Source organism: Diadema antillarum, unplaced genomic scaffold (genome assembly GCF_040938485.1).
Source record: "Diadema antillarum isolate AM-2024a unplaced genomic scaffold, OU_Dant_1.0 seq00001760_RagTag, whole genome shotgun sequence".
Taxonomy (NCBI): Eukaryota; Metazoa; Echinodermata; class Echinoidea; order Diadematoida; family Diadematidae; genus Diadema; species Diadema antillarum.
The window spans coordinates 903,956-925,757 of NW_027272442.1; the positions used below are offsets into that span (position 1 = coordinate 903,956).

A 21,802-nucleotide genomic window follows, 5' to 3' on the forward strand; every position below is an offset into this window, starting at 1 on the left:
AAAACTATTTGATGTTAATGGGCTACGAATATATCTGTAAAACCACGATACAGTACATTTCGTTTTTCAACCCTCTCCCTTTAAAGTGCATAGAGACACTACGGTAGTGATATGCGCTATATAAGCATTGTATTATCATTACAATAACTCCGTAACACGCAGGTGTAGTTATTTGTGAAATAACGACAACACTTGATGCGCAACACTTGAAATAACTGTCAGATATTTTTTTCTCAATGTTGCACGTCGTCGGGCACAGGTCATAATTGTGCTATCGCTTTCCAAACATGCAGCAGTGTACTTTACTAGTTACCGTTTTTATCTTTTCTTACACCGGATGAAATATAGTATTAAATATGACTGCACTTGTTTGCTGTAAACACTGGATGACGTCTATACAATCACGTGATATTCACTGCGTGTGAAGCATTATGTGTTGAATATTGTTTGCAGGACGTACCGCTACACTGATGACCTTTCCGTTTAAATCAGTGCTCTGACTAGTGATAACAGTCGTATAATTATATACGTCATATTACTTGTCTCCTCAATTATGGCAGATTTATCTGGATCGGTTCAAGTACGCCAACGCAATCAACACTGATCTTTGGAACTGCTTCACGGAGGTAAACCGTAAAGGTATTATGCGTGGTGGGATAGTCTTAGGCCTTAATGAATAATCTTTCATTTCATATCCTTTAAAGTCGATACACGTCCCTGAAACAAACACAATCGAGTATACAAACAAACACATGCAAAGAAGCAGTTGATACTGGAGAACTTTCGAATAACAATTTGACTATTTAATTGACCACAGGGTTTTCCACACAATGACTGATTGCATGAAAACAAAAGACATAGAAAAAGAAAAAAAAAACTGATGTCAAGGGATGAACATTGGTTATCCTGTGAAATAATGCGACGGACACGCGCCTCTTGCTCAGTAATTGTGTGTTACGTTATGTGTTCCAAGTGAGTATGCTTGTTTGGCGTATTATTGTATATCTTAGATGAGGGAGGTTGTCACCTCTCTGATAAGACAGCTAGTAACTATCTGGAGGAGAATTCAATATTGTTGATTTTCAACGGCATGGATATACCATAACGTCAACTCAAGCTAGAAGCAATGCTACAAAAATCAACTTACAATAGAGGGGAATGCTAAACGGGACACTAGATCTCACTTCTTCTTTTTTTCAAAAGCAGTTTATCATTTTTTTTTTTTTGGGGGGGGGGGGCCACTTTTGAGATAATTTCCCATCATGAAGGAGCTGATTTGATTAACAATTTTTTTTTCCAGTTGACATCGTTCAATGCAACGTTACGTATAACTTATAATATTTCTTCCGCAACGAATGGCTGATGGGTACATCTATGTTGATTTTTACAGGCCGCGGAGGAGCATAACATAACAGATATCGATGTCAAATTGGTAATGGACACATGGACGCTACAGATGGGATATCCCACTGTAAGCGTGTCACGTGACTATGGAGTACAAACCCCGACCTTCCTGGCCAATCAGAGTCGTTTCCTCATCAACCCGGAAGCAAACACGACCAGTCAGTACGATGACCTCGGGTACGTGTACAGGTCACTCCGTTTCTACATCAAGTTAGGCCTACATGACGTTGTGTATTGTGTATGTGCATTGCAATGATTAATATGATTTATATGTGCATATATATCGTGTATAATGTGTTTGTTCATATAAATGAATTGTATATGTATATATTATATAATATATATGTATATATATATATATATATATATATATATATATAAAGATAAGTAACAAAAATGCAACAAAGTTCATGCTGTATTCACCAACGGTTTATTTCTTCACACAAATTTTCGAGCGTCTCGTCGCCCTTTCTCAAGTGTTGATACTGAGAGAAGAATAACAAAATTAAGCCATAACAATATATTGCAACCGTGTTACCAAGGATACGCGCTCATCCTCACGGTTGCAATATATATATAATAATATATAATTTGTGTGAAGAAATAAACCGTTGGTGAATACAGCATGAACTTTGTTGCAGTTTTGTTACTTATCTTTTTATCTTGCCAACACGTGGACTACCTTATCAACATATAATATATATATACATACACGTATATAAAAGTTCAAGTAGGTGTGTGTGCAAGGTAAAGAGATAGACAGCAACTGTGAAAAATAGAAAGAAAGAAAAATATATTTCCCGCTTTGACTTAAGAAAAAAATCTACTCTTTCGTCATGTCATAGTTACGTGTGGCACGTACCTCTGAGGTTCACCACCGAAGGTCAGGCAGAGTTCGCCGATGCACCTCTGAAGTGGCTGCCACCTGACACAACCTGTAAGCAGAGCTGCCTTTGTTTATATAGGTTTTGACTTCATGTGACTATTTCCATTTAACTACAACACTTGTGTGTATATATTTATATGTTGGCAATACATCCTATATGTAAAAAAAGTATCTTGCATCTAAGAAAAAAGAAGAATCTTATAATATACGCAAATATCAGTATATCACATAATATATATTTTTATTTTGTAAGTCTCTAAATTGAGACTACGCATTACTTCGTATGATAATTATGTGAGGCCCCACCCACGCGTTCAATTTGTTCGTAGCCGTGTTCTTAACTGTGAAATTTAGCATTTGACAAAGGTTGGAGTAGAGAAAACATTTAAACAATCATTTAAAGTGCTGATTTACCGTTTCGTATATTACATTGCATTATGTTATGTTATATCATCGATTGTATTATATTATATTATATTATATTATATTATATTATATTATATTATATTATATCATATTATATCATAATAATTGCATCTTACTTACTGAAAATCATGACATAGGGCATTCCATATTATGGTATGCTCTGATTGCCATTTGTATAGGAAGTCTGCACTCTTCGATATTGTATAATCATTATGATATTAATTAATTTTATTAAACTTTCTGCTTTACTTTTTCTTTCATTCACTCATTCTCTTTTTACTTTCATTTCCGAACACATATATTACAAACGGTGTGCCACTTGTGTAGGAGAGCAAACATTTTGATAACTTTGGTTACAATGGTAATAAGTAGATAAGTGATTGTATTATCATAAGTTTTATACCTAAGATCCTAAAACCGCCAAATTCCCCTGATTTGCGGGAGGCTCCTTGAAAAGAAAGATGCCTCTTCAAATCCTGACAAGAAAAAATGAAGTCCACTGTGGTTTTTGAAATATTTTCACATAATTATTCAGGTTCACATGGGACAAACTGGTACTTCCCTGGGTACTTAAAGGAAAATCCCCAATTTTGCACTATGGACGATGCCATCCTTAAAATCCATATAAGAAAAATGTTGAACGTGTTGAATGAAGTGTTTGAAAACACAACTTACTTGCTTAAGACCTATTACCGCAAGAAAGAACTATAATGCCTATATAGGCTTATTTGTCGTCAAGATCTGTGTTATGTGACACAATAGTTATAAACTTGTAGTGAAACAACAGATAGCAGAAAAACGTTACTTTCTCTCTCTTTCTCTATCGTTTCCATTCCATATCTCCGTTGAATTTAAAAAGTATCGACCACTTTACCCGACTCTACCGGTGACGGAGACTGGCTGTTACTCAATGTCAACGCGTACGGACATTATCGCGTGAATTACGACGCACACAATTGGGATCTTCTCATAACGCAACTGAACACGAATCACGAGGTACGCACTGAGTATTTCTGCACGATTTGAATTGCAATATCGCCGTCACTTGTACTTTACACAAGAAAACTTGCTCCTAAATTTCAAATCAGTTATCATGTACAAAAGTGACAACAACTTAATGAACATGTCTTTCTTCTTGCAGTGCCTGCTTACATTATTTCTGTTAAGTATAGCTAATAACCAAGAGATAATTTTAGAAATCTCGTGACCCGACTTCAATGATATAGTGCCTCCGGGCCGCGAATATTTTTTCGCCTGATATATATATATATATATACACCGTATATATATATATATATATATATATATATATATATATGTATATATATGTATATATGTTGTATATATATATATATATATGTTGTATATATATATATATATGTTGTATATATATATATATATATATGTTGTATATATATATATATATATATATATATATATAAGTTACGTATCATGTCGAAATAAAAAAAGATCAGTATGTTTCGGGACAAATTTCTTATAGTGCAATTCTGTAACAGTCACTCGTTTGTAACTCTATGTTTTTCAAGTTTTATGTTGTAATTTAGACCGATTGATAATTTCAGTCGTTATTGTTTTGATGATTCATGTAGATTAAAACTAAGAAAACCAAGAAGTTGCGTTTAATAATGTCACTAGGTTTCATTAACTTTCATTTCAGGCTATACCCGTCTCAAACCGAGCTGGAATGATTACGGATGCCTTCAGTTTGGCTCAGGCTGGAGACCTAAGCTACACCACGGCCTTCAATCTGTCCCTGTACCTCGACCAAGAGAGACACTACGTGGCTTGGCGAACCGGGGAAAGAACGTTTGAGTACATTGACCTCATGTTATCTCGCACGTCCACATACGGGCCCTTTCAGGTAGGGAAATGAATCAATGTAATCTTATTGGCAAGAAATCTTCTCCCCCCCCCCTCATTGTCTTCCTGTTTGCATGACGTTAGAACAAAGATAGTGATATCACATCAAAGAAAAACTTTTGCCAAAAACAGTGAATAGATGTAAGGAATGTTTAACATTATTATGAAGACTAAAGAATTCCAGAAACGTAACAATTGTGAATTTTAAGAATATTACTCTAGAAAAAAAAAGCGAATAATGAAGTAAAAGTGTCCATTCATCAGCCTCGCAGGATTGATTGAACATGACTTTTTTTTTAATTGCACGCGAGAACGCAATTCCTATTGTCAAGTTAATCAGAAAAAAGAGTTAGTTTTCTTACATTATCTTTTTTTTTTAAAGTAGCTGCGCAAATATAATGTCCTTTATTATCATAATGATTGTAAATCTCGTACTTTGAACATAACCCAACACTACTGACAACAGACTCTTCTGTTTGTAATTATTGAGACAGACTGAAATTGTACATTTAGGTGAAGTTTCACCTAATTCTTATTTTGTAATTTGGCATTGTATAAATTGCGGGGTTTTTTTCTGTTCCCTTTTCAAGAGAAATATGAAAAATAGTTGAATTTAAAATTTTAATAATGCTAATAATAAAAATGATAATAGTAGATGATAATTATTATTGTTATTATTATTAATCATTATTAGTTTATTGTTATTATTATTGTTATTATTGTTATTGTTGTTATTATTATTATTATCATCATTATTATTGTTATTATCATTATTTTTATTATTACTTATATTATTACTATTGCTATGTTTATCATCATTGTCATGATTTACGGAATCCTCTTCCAACAGGCCTACATGTTGAGTATCGTCGAACCATTCTATCAAGATGTCGGATGGGACGACAGCAGAAGCAGTCACCTCGAACAGTATGTTTCAAATTGTCTCAACCCAGTAACACGTTTTGCAGAAAGTATAATTTTCCCACTAAATTGGCAACTCTGGATATTACGTTGTATAATATATTGGGAGATATAATACTATATGTACTGGAGAATAATCAGAATGATAATGGAACGTGTTATAGATTCAAAAGTTTTAATTCCATTTTGTTTACCAGCTTTCGTAGATTAAAAAGATTAAAAAAGAAAATCATTCGAGATCTGAAAAATATAAACATAATCTTTTAAACGTTACAAAATGAGGTGGTCTTCCAGCATTGCTAAAGAAAGACTACAAATTCAAATAAAATTGAGACCCTGACATTTTTTTTTTATAATAGTGATAACAGTTGAAACCAATGATGATTATGACGTCGTATCAGTTCTGTGGAAAAAAAAATGCGTTGAAAAATTGAATTGAATGTACTAGGATTGAATGACACGCTTCCTTAAATGTCCCGGAAATATGTTCTATTTCTTTACTGTTTATTACATTCTAGATTAGGGCGTGTCGTCGCCATAAAACAGGCGTGTCGCTATGGAAACCAGGATTGCGTGACGAGAGCTACATCCCTTTTCAAGAACTGGATGAAAAACCCATCAAATAATACGTAAGAGCGTGTGCATGCTGCATTATGTTTGTATCGTAAAATCTTATGTTGTATTTGATTCATACTTTTAAGGAGAGCTGAGGCCAAAAATTTGATTTTTTTTTTTAAGATTTGCAAATTTCAGTTTTGTTAGACTTGTGTTTCTTTTTTTTTATAGACAAACGCTGTTTCAGTTGATCTATTCATAAATACTTCTTATAAATGCAATTATTATTATTGCTATTATTATTATTATTATCATCATCATCATCATCATCATCAAATGGCATTACAAACTTGACAGTCAAAGACTAATAAAATATTCATGAATGGGTTTGTTTAAATATCTTCAATCAATCGCACTATGTAATAGAATACAAAAATGATTATGAAAGAAAAAGGATGTATAATTCAGCTGTCATGATTTCATTTTATTTGCAGCGTACCGCCAAACCAGAAATATAACGTTTACTGCACCGCCATCGGTGAGGGCGGGCAAGAAGAATGGTACTTCGCTTTCAACCAGTACGAGTCAACGATCATTGCAAGCGAGAGGGCTATACTGCTGCAAGCGTTGGCGTGCAGCCGAAAGCCTTGGATACTCAGTCAGTAAGTTGCTGTTTGGTCGTGTGTTTGTTGAATGGCCTAAGTCGAAAAAAAAGTAATTTTCCATGTTATTTCTATGCCATTATATTAGGGGGGTTTAAAGACGAATTATCACTTAGCCAATTCTCATTATTCACGTATTTCGTTCTTTTTTTTCCGAACTACTTTGGTTTATTTTCTATGTTGTATACTTTTTTTGTTGCATTTTTCTTCCTCTTGATTTGGTAAAATTTATTTTTCTGCATAGACCCCTTAATTCAAACAGAGTGTTTGAGAGTGTTTAAAAGTGTGGCACAAGGGCATACTGCAAGTATGTCTTTCTGTCAAATTGTTTGATTTGCAGTGTATGACATATAATCTACAGATATGATGCCTTTCTGCCAATGTCAAAAAAAAATGCTGCCTCAGTACAATTCAGGCATTTTTTGTTTGTTTGTCTGTTTGTTTGTTTGTTTGTTTGTTTGTTTGTTTGTTTGTTAGTCCTAGAGGAGATTGCTTATAATATGACACTGTTCTGTCATAACATTTAATTCACTCCGTATCAAAAGATATTGGCCTTGGGCAGCTCTCTACTCGGTGTGATTTAGTGGAGCTGGTAGTAGCTCAGCTCAAACATCCCTGATAAAGGGAAAATATGACAAATAGTAATACAGGATACTAGTATACGAGACTTCCGTAACACCTATGCCCTTGCATGCATATTTGCGCACACATACAAGAAAATGAGAATCGTGACACGGAAACTTTCTTCGATGAATGGTGTAGTTTAAAAATGTAGTTTAACAGCATCTCATTAGTGTCGTTCAAGTGTAATTCAACAGTATATCCTGTCTCTCGTCCGGAATATACAGATCGAATACCTGGGAAGATTTGTCTTCATTTTGTGGTCGTGATTATTTCAAACTGCGTCCGTACTTACAAACTGATTCATGTACGTGGAAGTTCTAATGGTTTGATAAGTATTTGAAGAGCTTGCTTCCAAAAGGCGCTAAATCCATTGAAAGACAATGGATTTGGCGCCTTTTGGAAGCAAGCTCTTCATTTGAAAAAATCGTTAGGGACAGGAGGAATTCATTTTAGTGTAGGGGGCATATGTGCTTAAATGCGGAGGGTTGTCGTAATTTCACTTTATTGTTCTTCAGCTTCTTCATCGTGACACCCCTTTACCAGAGTGGATGCTTCCTTTGAAAGGATTATGCCTATGTACCTGTCTCCCTCTCTCACCCCTTCTGTAAATTTTTTTTTTCTCCCATATTATTCGTCCATTAGGATATAATGCCCTTTTTTTTATTCCGTTCAGTCTCATTCCATTATGGTTATCTTCCTAGTGTTAATATTTCATTATTATTATTATTATTTTCATTATTATTTTCATTATTGTTATTATTATTATTATTATTATTATTATTATTATTATTATTATTATTATTATAACATTACAGATACCTTGAAATGACGCTAGATCGGATCAAATCGCAGGATGCAGCCAACGTGGTAACCTATGTGGCCAGCAACACAATCGGATACGATCTCGCCTGGAAGTTCTTCCAAGCCAACTGGGCATTTTTCAGGGAAACGTGAGTGTCTTCGTTTTCCGCTCAGCTGTTTATGTTTTGCCCCACTTTTTATTACATTTTCCGCGCCCTTTTTGGATGTATCAACAACGTGAATGACTTGTGTGCACTATTCTACAAAGATCTTGTCCGGCATTCAGTGAATTCAAGTACAATTGAGGGGACTTTGATATTAAAACAATGATAAATGGAGAGAAATCAGGCGTGCAGATTAGTACAAGGTTGATCAAAGTCGGACTTAATACAAATAGTGTAGAGTTCTAAAGTACAAATGCACACTTTCTGTGAAAGCTAATACTGGTCGATTTACAAGAGTATATACCTTGCTAGTTAATTAGCATCTAAACGCTTTCCTACTTTCTCTTCTCCTCTCTCCGTCTCTGTTTTATCTTCTCTCATTCTTGTCAATTTTTCTTCCTCTTCCCCCTCTTTTTCTTCTTGTTTTTAATCTTTATGGTCATGTTCATTTATCTATTAATTTTGGTTCGTCTTCCTTTCATTTGTTTTGGTTTGTCTTCCTTTTTGTTCCATCCGTTATCATTCTTCCTGTTCTTTTCCTTTTCCTTAACTTTTGTTCTCGTTTTCTCCGACAGGTACGGGAATAATTTATTCCAGTTTGCAGTTTTGATTGAAGGTGTTACAGCATATTTCAACACGGAATTACTACTATCGGAGGTAAGACATCGTGCGTGGTTGTTGTTTTTTTTTTTGTCTGTTGTCTGGCATATACTTCTCCTTTCAGTCCTTATATTTCTCTCTTTACGCATTATCTCATAAGAATAAAGGTTTTCCAATTGAAGGAACTGAAGTTGCTCAGTTGATGAAAGCACCACCGAGTCTGCAGCATGAGGTCCCTGATTTAAGTCAATCATCTGGTCCTTCGGTAGGGACCTACAGCCATTGATCTTACCGCTGTTTGCCTACAATATCTGATTGCTTCTCAAGCTGTTACGACCTATTATTATAAAGCTAAGCATACACCTCGGATTCAAATATTAGATTTTATTTTTCCGCCGGTCGTAGTCGTAGCCTTCTGTTGCTGACTTTCCGATATTCATCAGATTTCACAAGAGTAAACTTTCACACGGCATAGAAACACTTGTGTATTTATGTCTTGCCTTTTATATGCTTTAAAAATATTATCAAAATTCAAACACTCTCAAAAAATCGTATATGTGAAATATATTTATGTATTTACATAATCTCCATCTCTTGGGGCCAACCCAAGTAACTCGTTTGGCTTTACCCAACGCAATTCCTTAAAGGAAACAAGACTTATTCGTTTGTATTCTTTTCTTCATTACTTTTTTTTAATCACATCATATTTACCACTTGTGTCTCCCATGCACACTCTACAATAATATTCATTTCTGATAAGAGTTCTTATTGACCAACTCATCAAGTGATGAGTTTTTGAGCAATACCCAGCTTCTAATATTCTTACCCCCCCCCCCCCAGCTGTTGGATTTCATCGCGGAGCATCCCGACCAGGGTACAGGGAGGAGGGCGCTGTCATCGGCAGTGGAGCAAACCAGGGCCAATGTCAGGTGGATGGAAGACTTCAGACCGGACGTGGACGCCTGGCTGCAGCAGAGGACGCAGAGTCGAGCTTAAAGGGATGGAACAGTATAGGTGGAGCTGAGAATTAGATTTTTTGCGAGATACCAAGAAACCATTCATGAAGTAGAATAATGCATATCATTCTATATTAAAGAGGACTTCAAAGTTTACTTGATGAAAATTAGTTTTGGAATGGTTGAGACATCCAAAAACAAAGTCAAAGAAAGTAAAACAAAGCTTTTGTAATAAAAGAAGGGGTCCCACCTTTTATTAGGATTGCTCTGTTTTGGATATCTCTGCCATTTCAAAACCGATTTTCATCAAATAAACAGTGAATTCCTCCTGGAATCACGCGCATTTTTATATTTCATAAGAGGTTTCTCATTATCTCACCAAAAAATGTTAGAAATCTGAAGTGATGTCTCAACCAAAACTATTTGATCCCTTTAAATCCGTCATGCTGATTGAGGTCATCGCCCCTTTTTTGATGACAAGACCTTGCCCTAGCCACAGTATTCACCCGCAGGCATTCCACTACTGTAGGGAAGTTAATGAAGTGAATGAACCATAGACTTAATGGCTTGATGATATAGAAAACATCTTGCAACATTATCAGCAATGCATCCAGGCCAATTCTCATGTTGACCGAATGAAGGCTATGATACTGGTTATTTAGGATACAACTTGTACTAAATTGAGTTGACAGCAGTGGCATGGTGTCTATATTATTCATTGTATTTCGAATACTTTACTCTATCTCAAAAGAGCGTGAAATGTCCTTATTTGCAATAGTTCAGATTCTAAACGTTTTTGATTGGGTTTATCCTACCGCACACGGCAGCTAGTTAGCCTCGCATACAACGCCTTTGTTTGCGTTCTTTGCCGCTTGGTGGCAAAGAAAGCACGTTCAGAATCTGAACTATATTTGCATCTGCTGCATCATATCTATACCTGTTATGAATTGTTGTTGGTGTGTATTTTGATAGCATCATATGATGTTGCTCCCCACGGAATATTATTTACTTAGAAGAGACTCACACAATACAAACACTCCCTCCCTAGCAAAATGCTGCCAAAATAGCAATACACTTCGTAGAGAGGTAAAGCGAACCGGAATTTTCACCTGCCGATATAATATAGGGATACCTGCTGTAAAGAGATGTTCAGGTTTGGTACCAGACACTGTCATTGTCTTATGTATTCATACAGTTGCCTTTCAAGCCTATTTTCAGCCAGTTAGTAGATAAGGCTGCAGACCTCCAGAATCTGAATGTTACTATGTGCTTACTTACATCTTGAGTGCAAATTTTTACCCTGTACTTACCTGATGCTTTCTTGGTCCTTTTTTTTTGGGGGGGGAGGGGGGCGGAGAGGAGAAGAACTTACTTTGCACGTGGGGAGGCTATGACATGTACTTGCAAATAAGCATTAATGTTTATAATGGTTTTAGTGTTACTGCGATTGCCACTGCTACAGAAAACTTGTTACTATTGTGTTCCGCCTTCAATAAGGAAAATTTGGGTTGTAGGTCTCTTATTACTTCTGCGAATATCCTGGAGTCTGCAATCGTCTGACAAAGGTTTTCTTTAATTCATGTAGTAATTAATACTATCGAATTTAAAACGAATTAAATTGTGTCTTCCTTTGGTCATCACTTTGTTCGAGACTCCTATTACATATTGCAAATTTAGGTCACAAAATCTGATTTTGTTTTTGGTGCTATCGCTATTCTACCAAGAAAAAAAACCCAACAACAACAACAACAACAACGAAATGTCTCCAAATCCTTACAGAAGAAGACATATTTAATACATGGTGCTGTTTTGGCCTTGATATGACACTGCATGTCAGGTTACTATGTTGGTGTTGATGGTCTTTGTCATAATTTTCGACCCCAAAATGAATCATGTGCCGAAGCAGTTTAAAGAGTGCGTCATAGCGATTGTTGCTAATCAGCTTCTCCATTGTTACATTGTTACACAATAAGTTATTCCCCATGTATTCTCAGCCCTCTTAACTACACCTGTATAGTGTTTTCATTGTATATCTGTGTGAATTATATCTACCGTATCTTTGCTTTATCCTGTTGCCTTCAGCTTTACGAATATAAAAGAGGACGTTGAGAAGTCATTGCTTCAAATGTGAATGCAATAATGAAGTACATGAGTATTATACCCAGCCATTCCAGATATCATACGAAATATAATTTGTTGCAAAGGGACGCCGATAGTGGTATGACCCATAAGATGATGTGACGTCTGATGTGCGTAAGTAGAGATCGGATGTGTTCATGAAAGAAAGACAGATTAAAAATCTGTAAGGATACAACGTAGCGCGTATACAGTATATACCAAGTAAGCTTTAAGTTCAACATCTAAACATTTCGCGATCTATCTATTGTACTAATCTGCATATAGACCAGCGCTTTCTAAAGCCACAGCCATCTTGCGTGTTCGGCAGGTGGCTCACCGTTTCTTACACGGAAACATGAACATCCATGATTCTTACCGGCTACAGATAGATCTCATTATTATGTGATAATGTATTGTGAGAGTCATACCATTCCAGGCATGAACAGTTCTATATGACTTTATTTATGCTGTACATATAATACTCTATCATGTGACACGATATCTTCGAAAGTCAAGAAATCTATGACGCAACCAACACAAAGCTGTGTCATTATCCAGTAGCGTGAATGATGTGTATACGTTTAGACGTCGCTGGTATTCGTCATGTGCGTCTTGTCAAAGCTAAACTTTCAGTGAAAAGCAAATATTTGTGGTTGTCATAGTCTGTCTGATTGTCAATTTAAATGAAAGAAATGACAAAATAGTAGTTACACAAAGTCGACATGACGTCAATAGATTGGAGACCTCCGTGTGTTTCCATGGCGAGGGCATAACGGGGGAACGTTCAGTGTCAAACCTTTTTCGAGGACGATATGAGATCCCCTGTAGAACTTTTCAAATGTATATGCCAGGTTGATGGAAGGTCATTAAGTATGTAATGATGTATCCTTGACGGCTTCGCTCTTCATGATTGCAGTCTAGTACGATTTTGCTGTTGTAACTCGTGGTGCGGATGAATATGACATGTGAGCTCTTTTCACTGGCAGCCTTCGCTTGTCAGGGGAAAAAAAGAACAATAATTACCATAAATAAGTAATCTTAGGATATAAAAATCATGTTGCAAGGTACGTTTCTTGTAACCTGGGTTGCTACTCTCTTTCTCTCTTTTTTCTCTATAGCTCTCTTCTCTCCATTCATATCTTAAATAAAATCTATACGATGTATGTTTTACAAGCATGCTTTAGCTGTTGTTATTGTGTAATCTTCAATGCGGTATTAAAGATGCATGTCGTACATAATTATCCATGAGAACCCTGCAAGCACTTATGCCGTTGTATGCCGACTGGTATAAAATCCTCATGGATATAATTATCGTACTTGTCTGCACCTGCTGACTATCTAAATTACAAATAAATACAAATTACAAAGTGCATATAAAAAAGTTGATGGTAAAAATTGGTCAGGTGCCATTTTTGATTTTTTTAAAGTTGGCCCATCATCAGATAGATGAAATAAAACACCTCTAGTGATACCTCACTTGCTACATAACAAGGAATATTCTTGAAGTTGTGATTAAAGATATCCCAATTTCATTTATCGTTTTCTTTGTTCTTTTGCGACTGTAACTAGAAATATATATCAAATTAGCATGAATGGCGTTAACTCGTTTTGCAATGAAATTCGTCATTCCGTATCCACACGGATATATCGCCCGTCGATATCATGCTTCTCTGATGTAAATGTGATGACGCATCTCAACAAAAACCTAATCACAGCTTCACTTATTACCTCTTATTGCATATAAAAATACTGACAAATTGTACAATTACTGAACTCCGACTTCAATACACACCGTAGGCAAGAAAAAAAAAATGATAATAACTTTGTTTCATATCAAACAAATATCCATACAAGGTTTTTTTTTTTCTTATGATAATGTAAGTGCTTTACTCTCAGTACTCTCGTCTCCCCAGTGATATTGCTTTGTGCTGTGGATTACGTCTTCTGTTATGAACTTCATAAAGAAGAATGGACGAATATGAGGCACTTAACTTCTTTACCAAACACATTATTTTGTGTGTATGAAGAACTTCTTGTATTAGAAATAAATGTATCGAAGAAGGTCTGAGCAGCTTTGAGCATTTCAGTCGACTAATGGCATTCTGCTATCGTGATTGGCAGTGCGTGTTTTTTTTCACTTTGAGAGAGAGAGAGTACAGCAAATATTCACAAAACGCCGTTTTCCTGATGATCTTTAAGCGAACAAATCATGCGAGCGTTTGCTGAATAAATATCTGGCTAGATGGAATTGAACTTTCGATATTGACGTGGATTCATGGAGTGCGGATAATTGACGGAGCCAAAAGGCGATTAGAATATGCAACGGGCTATTTTTTTTTAATATGATTGCGAAGGAGAAATATGGCAGCCATAAAGATAAAATGATCTGGACAAAGAATATCTCTTCCCATTACATCCATCCATTGTCCAATGATGAGTTCCTGATATTCCATATCCCCCCCCCCCCCTCCCCCCACACACATACACGACAGATAATGATACATGTGTAATCCAGGATGATATGACCTTTACGTAAAAGAGAATGGTTGATGGTTGATGAGAAAGTTGGTGAAATGTTATCAAAGAAACGGAAGGAGGAGAAGGAGGAGTAGGTATTTTTATCATGCACACACACCCACCCATACTTACACACACACACACACACACACACACACACACACACACACACACACACACACACACACACACATCAACACGCGGATGTGCGCGCACATACACACGATCTCATAACAGCCTCATATCCTCGGCGTATTTCGTAACATTAACACCAAATGATGATTGAAATAAAACGAAATGATTATACATGTAGTTGATATCACGTCGAGACTTGATATGATTAGCGAATTACATTAATGCCTACCTGTGAGCAACTGCGATTGCTGTATAGGAAGCTTTTAATGAAATTTATAAGTTCCCAACCGCAATAACTGACTGACCTTGCAGACAAATTGGATTCATATTATTTTCTGAAACTTTATGCAAATTAAAAAATGGTATTCTGTTAGAAGAATATATCGAATCCCAACTTCTGAAAAGCATAAGGCCGTTTTTGCAATGGGGGAGGGGGCAATATTGAGTTTGATCTTCTGTAGATCATGGTGTCGATTTCATATAATTTTTCGTTTTCAGTAAAATGTTAAACCACAATTGCACTATTTTACCCGATATTTGGATTGGATTTGGATTAAGCAAACTTTTTTATTTCATAAATACTGTTAGTTTCATTTTTATTTATGCTCATATCTAACAATGCGCTAGCATACTCTTGTCGTTCTCAGTAACAATATGCTGAATCGAGAGATGTCTTTGTTTTGTTTTGTTTATCATCTGCATGAAGATTCGATAAAGCCTACTCAACGTAAGTACCAGTAGCATTAACCAGATACAGGTACGAGATAATCCAAATTATTTATATTGTGAACTAATGAAATTTAATTCCTGAATATCATGCGGTGCTTAAGTGATTGAAGTGCACAGGAGTGATCACCCCTTATCGTATTTAGTGCATCAGAGGGTCAATTACTTTATAAGTACCAGAGTATTTGACACGATTTCTCCCACTCCTGTGTACTGAAAGCTTTGAATCTGTGGCACCAGATGAAACATGCTGGTGGTGGTGGATGATTAGATGATTAACTAGTCATTGCTACAAAATGATTATGATATCATCTGAGGTAAGCCATCAAATGGTAGCACAACAAATGCCGTTATGGTAACTGTCATTAAGGTAGTCACAATACTAAACAACAATAATTATTTATATAGTTTGATCAGAATACCATTTCCTTTTCTGAATGATACGAGAAAAATGCCAACAAAATGGACAGCAACCTGCTGTCTATGCTCCACTAAAGCAGTGTATCATAGCACCAAAAAAAAAAAAAAAAATGACTTCACATCCCCCCTCCCCCGTGGTCGCTTTGTCGCTAAGCAACGATAATAAACAATTGCGGTTGCGGAGTGAAAATAGATGCCTCAGGCACTGCTAAAAAAATAAAGAAATGAAAGTAATCAATCTCTAAGTCGCTCTAAGAAATCACGTACAAATATCAACAATTTTGCAGTCCTTTATACAGAGACTCTTTTTCAGGAGGAAATTGGTGGATTTAGGCCTACGTACAGCTCCTCATTCCGAAGGTTTATTATCATTTTTTTTTTTTTTTTTTTTTGCGAATGAAATCGGCTTCAATATTCCCGGAATACGCTTGTCCGAAAATGGAGAGGGGTAGGTCAGAAGTACACTTTGTATGTTCGCAAGTGAAAAGAATTTCTGAATTACGAACCTTCGGAATGACGTACCTGTGGAATAATGAACTCTAATTGTTATTTGGATTAACAAACCTTCGGAATAACAAAAATCGTAACACAAAGAGTTCGTTGCCTCAAGGTCTTACTTCTTTTAGTCTTAAGGTTTATTACTTTTATAGGAACAATAATGTCGAATATATTGGATATGGGAATCAGATTAGGTGAGAAGTATAAAAATCTTAGTTTCACAATTTTTTTTTCCTTGGTTCTATTAGTAATTCGAAGGAGAAGGAAATCCTTTATTCCCCTACTGCAAGCTGCAAAAGTACTTGTAATCTAACCGGTTAAAGGAGTAGGGCCTATTTAAAGTCCATAAGTTACTGAATCAGCAAACAGTCACATGAAAACGATTTTCCCACAATCAGTGATGTTGCCGCCTCCTCCTGTATTTCATAAAATACGTATGAAATTTGCATGGGAATGTCATACTCTTCTTATGGATTTCCGTTCAATCGGATTTTAAAGAAACATTCTAGATAGGTAATGTTGTAATATGGAGATATCAACTCATGATATGTATTTCATACATGGTTGAAAATAGAGACGCATCTAACGTTTTGTGTATACCATAGAATCAACAATAAAGGCTGAACTGGCGCGAAGAATGAATAAGAAAAGTTCGGAGAGAGCAATTTTTTGTTGGCACCCATAAACTTTTTTTTTTCTTTTTAAACACATGCATGACATAAATCTTTCCCCATTATAACGTTTTCCCTGCTGGAAAGAACACAATGTCCCATAGTGTGAGAAACACAATGTGAACACAGTGTTAAATCTCTTCACACTGTTAAATTCGAGCGTGTTAACAGTGTGAACACAATGTGAGTAATCAATTCACAGTGTGAAACAAAGCATTACTATTTGAACACTCAGTGAAAACCACACCACAGTGTGAAATCATCTTCACACCGTTAAATTCGAGCGTTTTTACATAGTCGACTTTGTAAAGACACTGTGAAGACACTGTGAACGCACTGTGGGACACTGTGTTCTTTCCAGTAGGGTTGCTATAGTGAGAACACAATGAATGGTCCATAACAGCATGTTCATAATCCTGTCGCTATCTGCATGGCTGCTGACTTCACTCCATTTTATTGTCCGGCTAAAAATGCATGACTCAAAATGACAGTTATCTCCACATGATTCAGCATCAGATTTCATGTATCTTATGTATTGAAGTGTTTGCTTTATTATATAAAATAAACACTTTATTGAAATCAACATGCCGGTATACTGTTTAGCTGACACAATGTTTACCTTTACCTTTACCTTTACCTTGTAAGTTACAAGCATAAAAGCGGCCAAAGTTGCATTCCAAACGTACATGTATATAATGGGACTAAGCACACAACGGCAAACTCCATGGAATAACTCAAGAGTAATAGCAATTGTTAAGCTCATGCCATTAAAGCTTGTTTTGCAAAGATGCGGCAAAGATAAATCTTTTATACAGTAAGTCCTTGGACAGCTTTTAGCGACTCACGTTGTGAATCGATCCTATCTGATCTATTCATGTCTATTTCAATGACCGATGCACTTTCTATACCTCCAGCACTGAACGCAGATAATTTTTAACCTGTAGGTTTTTAGGTGTTTTTTTTTTCTGTAGGCCTACACAATCATGCATTTAACGAATAGATCTTGGTGTAGTACAATGTATATATGGCAAATACGCTTATGCTCAAAATGTAGATATGAGGGACTTTGAATGGAAAGAGAAAAAGAGCCTATAAAGAGCCAATTCTATTGCATACTTGTAGGAATTTACCATGTTCGATTTGAATTCCGCTCATTGTGTGTCCTATCTCTTGTTATGATAGCAACAAAAAAAAAAGAAAAAGAAGAAGAAGAAGAAGAAGAAGAAGAAATTTATCAAAAAGAAAAAAAAAGTACAAACAAATTACAAAAATAAGGGAAGGAAATAAAAGTTGAGTAGCAAATATAAGTTTGACGAAGAAAACGATAGCAACAAAGTGAATAAGAGAGTTGCACAGGCATAGCAGGCCAACGAAATGAACAGCCAAGCTAGCACACACATACACACACACACACACACACGCACACACACACACACACATCCCATAGACATCCATTCAGACACACATACACACACTCACACCCAAAGTATTTATCATTTAATGTTAAAAAACGTGAAGCCGCTTCACCGTCCCTAATAGCCTCTATAGGAAAGTGGCGGACATGCGCAGAGCAGCTAGCATGTTATTGCTCTATTTAAAGAATATGACATGCGCATGAGACAGACAGATACATCCGCTATACCGAGCAAGGATTTATCAAACGGAACTGATCAATTGTTATCAATTGTGGAAAAAATCTGAAACATTCTTATTTGGGGAAAAATGTTTTATATAACACTGTGTTAACAGATGGCATTCAGTGTTGCATCATAGGTATTACAGCTGAATTATAAGCGGCAGTAGCAGAGGTAGTGAAATCTGTCAAGAAGAGGGAAGTCTTATTTCAAATGTGGATAGGATATTCATGTATATCTGTGTGGCGTACTGCAGCCTGTTGATCTGTTCTACTGTTCAGTGGCTCATCAAAATTCGGTAAGTAATGTGATCACACTGTTGAACGAAATATTACATAGAACTTACTCGATCATTTAAAAAAATATATATCAAGTAATAACTTATATGTCATGCTGTAACATGTGGTTTACATTGTGTCTCTTTCTAGTTTGAATGCATTCACAAATGTGAGGGATGTTTGCTGGTATTTAGAAGAGTTATTCAAAGCTGAATGATTGAATGTTGGCTTCTATCTATAGAATTGTCTTCCATTTTCTAATGTGGTCTTTATGCCTTGTCCAAGAATCCCTTACTTCAACCGATTAGTCTTAGCACAAAACAATCGATACGTACTGACACCGCTGATTTGTTTTTTCTTTATTCCTCAAGTTTTACTGAAGGAACACTTCAAATATTTCCTTCCTTGACAGTTTATCCCCGATGCACCACAGTGAAAATAAATCAAAAAGATTCAAAATTGTCCGCAAATCAAACGAAATATTGTGAATTATCTAGCAAATAGCAGGGTTGATCTATACGTTATTTAGTAGTCGTTAATCTTAATTTCCTTGTGCGAAACTAATCATTATGTTTACCCTTGTAGCTCGTTGAACGTTCAACCTTACATAATACTTTTAATTCATGTCGTGTGAAATAAGGATGAGTTTGGTGTACATAAAAATAAATGTGTAGGTCTCGGTGTCTGAGCATGTGATATATCCTTGAAATATTGCACCTGAAAAAAGAACGTAGATGTCAGACAGACAATATTATTTCGGTTTTGATGAAAACAAAATAAAACATCCTTTGTAATAAAAACAAACAAATAAACAAACAAACGTGTATCAAGCTTTTGACAAGAGGCGCTTAAACTGCCCAGGCTTAATGTCAAAAACATACATAATACTACTAATAAAAAAGAAAGAAAAGAAAAAAAATTGAGAAATCATCAAAAAAAGAAACAGGTGTTAACGTGGCAATTAGTCTCCTACCGCTGTAGCATAAAGACTTGTTTTCATACAACATTTACTGTCCAAAGAAAGGTTTGAAAGGTTGGACAGGCATATGTAGCAGAATACGTCTTTAAATCATGACTTATGATTTCACATATGGGGAAAATTGAAAAAAATAAAAGCACTTGATAGAGACCATAAATAGTTTTAAAATACAAGAATCAAGATGATTTATACGATCTTGTCCTGTTGAAGACACTTAATTTTCGCGTAGGCCTATAGTGCTAATTTAATGCTTCATTCACGCAGGGTTCCATCCAGCTAGACCTGGCACGATGAACAGTACCGAGGAAGCCACCATCGAGTCTGCCGGTCCAGTATTCGGCGCCAAATTTGTAGTAACCATTTCTCTCGCCGCCATGACAGCTGCTGCGAACGTTTTGATATTGATGGCTTTTGCGACTCAGAAGAAACTGTGGACCTACACCAACTACTACATCTTTAATATGACACTGGCTGACTTATTGGTAGGTGTTGCAGTGATGCCAGTCCGTTCGATAATTATAACGTACAACGACTGGCCGTTTGGACGTGTGGCTGGACTTTTATTCATGACGCTCCAGAACGCAAGTCTCGGTGTTTCTGTGATGGGCGTGGTGGTCATCGCTGGAGACCGTTACGTAGCAACAATGCATCCGATGACCCACTATATGAGGAAGAGCAAACGCTTGGCAATGAAAATCAATGTTCTCACCTGGGTTGTCCCCTTCGCCATTTGGTTGTGCTTCAACCTGTTGTGGGATCTGGTCGATCCTGTTCTCGACCGGCCTATAACAGCCACAGGTTTACCAAGACCAAATTATGCCAACACCAAGGCTGCGAGTTGGTTCACATTCTGTCTCAGGTTTGTCATTCCGGTTTTGCTTATAATGACGCTTTATCTTCGTCTATACTACGAGATAAAAACCCGAGCAAGGGAACGTAATTCTACAATTCATCGTGGTGAAATCAAAACTGTCGATAGTTTGGGTACACATAGCCAAGTTCTGCCAGATACCCAGTTTGATTTTAATCCAGGAAATAGTCCCGACAAAAGTGTGCAAACAGAATCGACCGCTATACCAAGTATTTCATTTCAAGTAGACAAGCACATGATCAACGCCGAGCAGTCGGTGACTAAAACGGTAACAGAGGGGTCCAACAGGCCTGGTAGGAAAACCATTTGCATTAAAGACATGAAACAACCAGCTCCTGAATCAGCACGGAGACAGCCTACCGCTTCGAAAGAGTCTTCTAGGGAATCCCCTTCGGAAGGGCAGAAGGCTATGAGAACATTGACCTTTATCGTACTGGCCTTCGCCATCTCCTGGACCCCCCTTGCCATCAATGTGGTGCTGTACAGCACCTCCAAGAGCTTCTACGCCAGGTTGAACGCAGTCGTGAAATTCACAGAGGTCGCACGGTGGATTTCGTTCACTAACAGCTTGCTCAATCCCGTCGCCTACGCCATTTCGCAGCCCTTGATTCGTGAGAGTATCGTCCGGTTATTTTGCAGCAGGTGTCGCCGAACAGGGTAGGGTCCATTTGACAGAGTTTCGAACCAATGGGGATCCAGGGCCCGAATTCTATCCGGCGTACACATGCTATCTGTTTCCCACCGTAAGTCCTGTCTTACTCAGATGTAAGAATGTGCACCTGCTTAGGCTGGAGTAAACATAATGGCAGAGTCATCTAGATGAGCAGCAGGGGTAAAAATTGAAAAGCTGCCCTGGATAAAAGAAGACCGTATCACTTATATTGCAATCTTTATCGCCTAAGGATATTTAAGTCTTTTGGATGTAAGGTATAGACGGTTCGAATCAATAGCAACATGTCCATTTTTGTGCTGTGGTTGTTGATGAGAAATTAACCAGGAGATTTTGAAACTATCAACTCTGTGCATGAGGGTAAACACTCAAATCTGTTCAATTGTGATATTTAGGACCCACCAA

General features: G+C 36.6%; 2 protein-coding genes across 2 annotated transcripts in view; both read left to right on the top strand.

The window, feature by feature from the left end:
• Positions 1 to 10,431, top strand: part of LOC139712119 (aminopeptidase Ey-like) — a 30,914-nt gene extending 20,483 nt beyond the window's left edge. Inside the window, exons 9-19 of the mRNA XM_071623955.1 lie at positions 561 to 626; positions 1,400 to 1,581; positions 2,250 to 2,341; positions 3,576 to 3,712; positions 4,395 to 4,598; positions 5,448 to 5,524; positions 6,037 to 6,147; positions 6,568 to 6,735; positions 8,175 to 8,309; positions 8,900 to 8,981; positions 9,765 to 10,431. Of these exons, the coding sequence (XP_071480056.1) occupies positions 561 to 626; positions 1,400 to 1,581; positions 2,250 to 2,341; positions 3,576 to 3,712; positions 4,395 to 4,598; positions 5,448 to 5,524; positions 6,037 to 6,147; positions 6,568 to 6,735; positions 8,175 to 8,309; positions 8,900 to 8,981; positions 9,765 to 9,920 (1,410 nt within the window). The 3' untranslated portion in view covers positions 9,921 to 10,431. The remainder of the gene's footprint in view (positions 1 to 560; positions 627 to 1,399; positions 1,582 to 2,249; positions 2,342 to 3,575; positions 3,713 to 4,394; positions 4,599 to 5,447; positions 5,525 to 6,036; positions 6,148 to 6,567; positions 6,736 to 8,174; positions 8,310 to 8,899; positions 8,982 to 9,764) is intronic.
• Positions 10,432 to 20,146: 9,715 nt separating this feature from the next.
• On the top strand, positions 20,147 to 21,388 carry LOC139712120 (muscarinic acetylcholine receptor M1-like). Its single transcript, XM_071623956.1, has one exon. It carries the CDS (start codon positions 20,147 to 20,149, stop codon positions 21,386 to 21,388), a length of 1,242 nt encoding a protein of 413 aa, XP_071480057.1.
• The last annotated feature ends 414 nt before the right edge of the window (positions 21,389 to 21,802 follow it).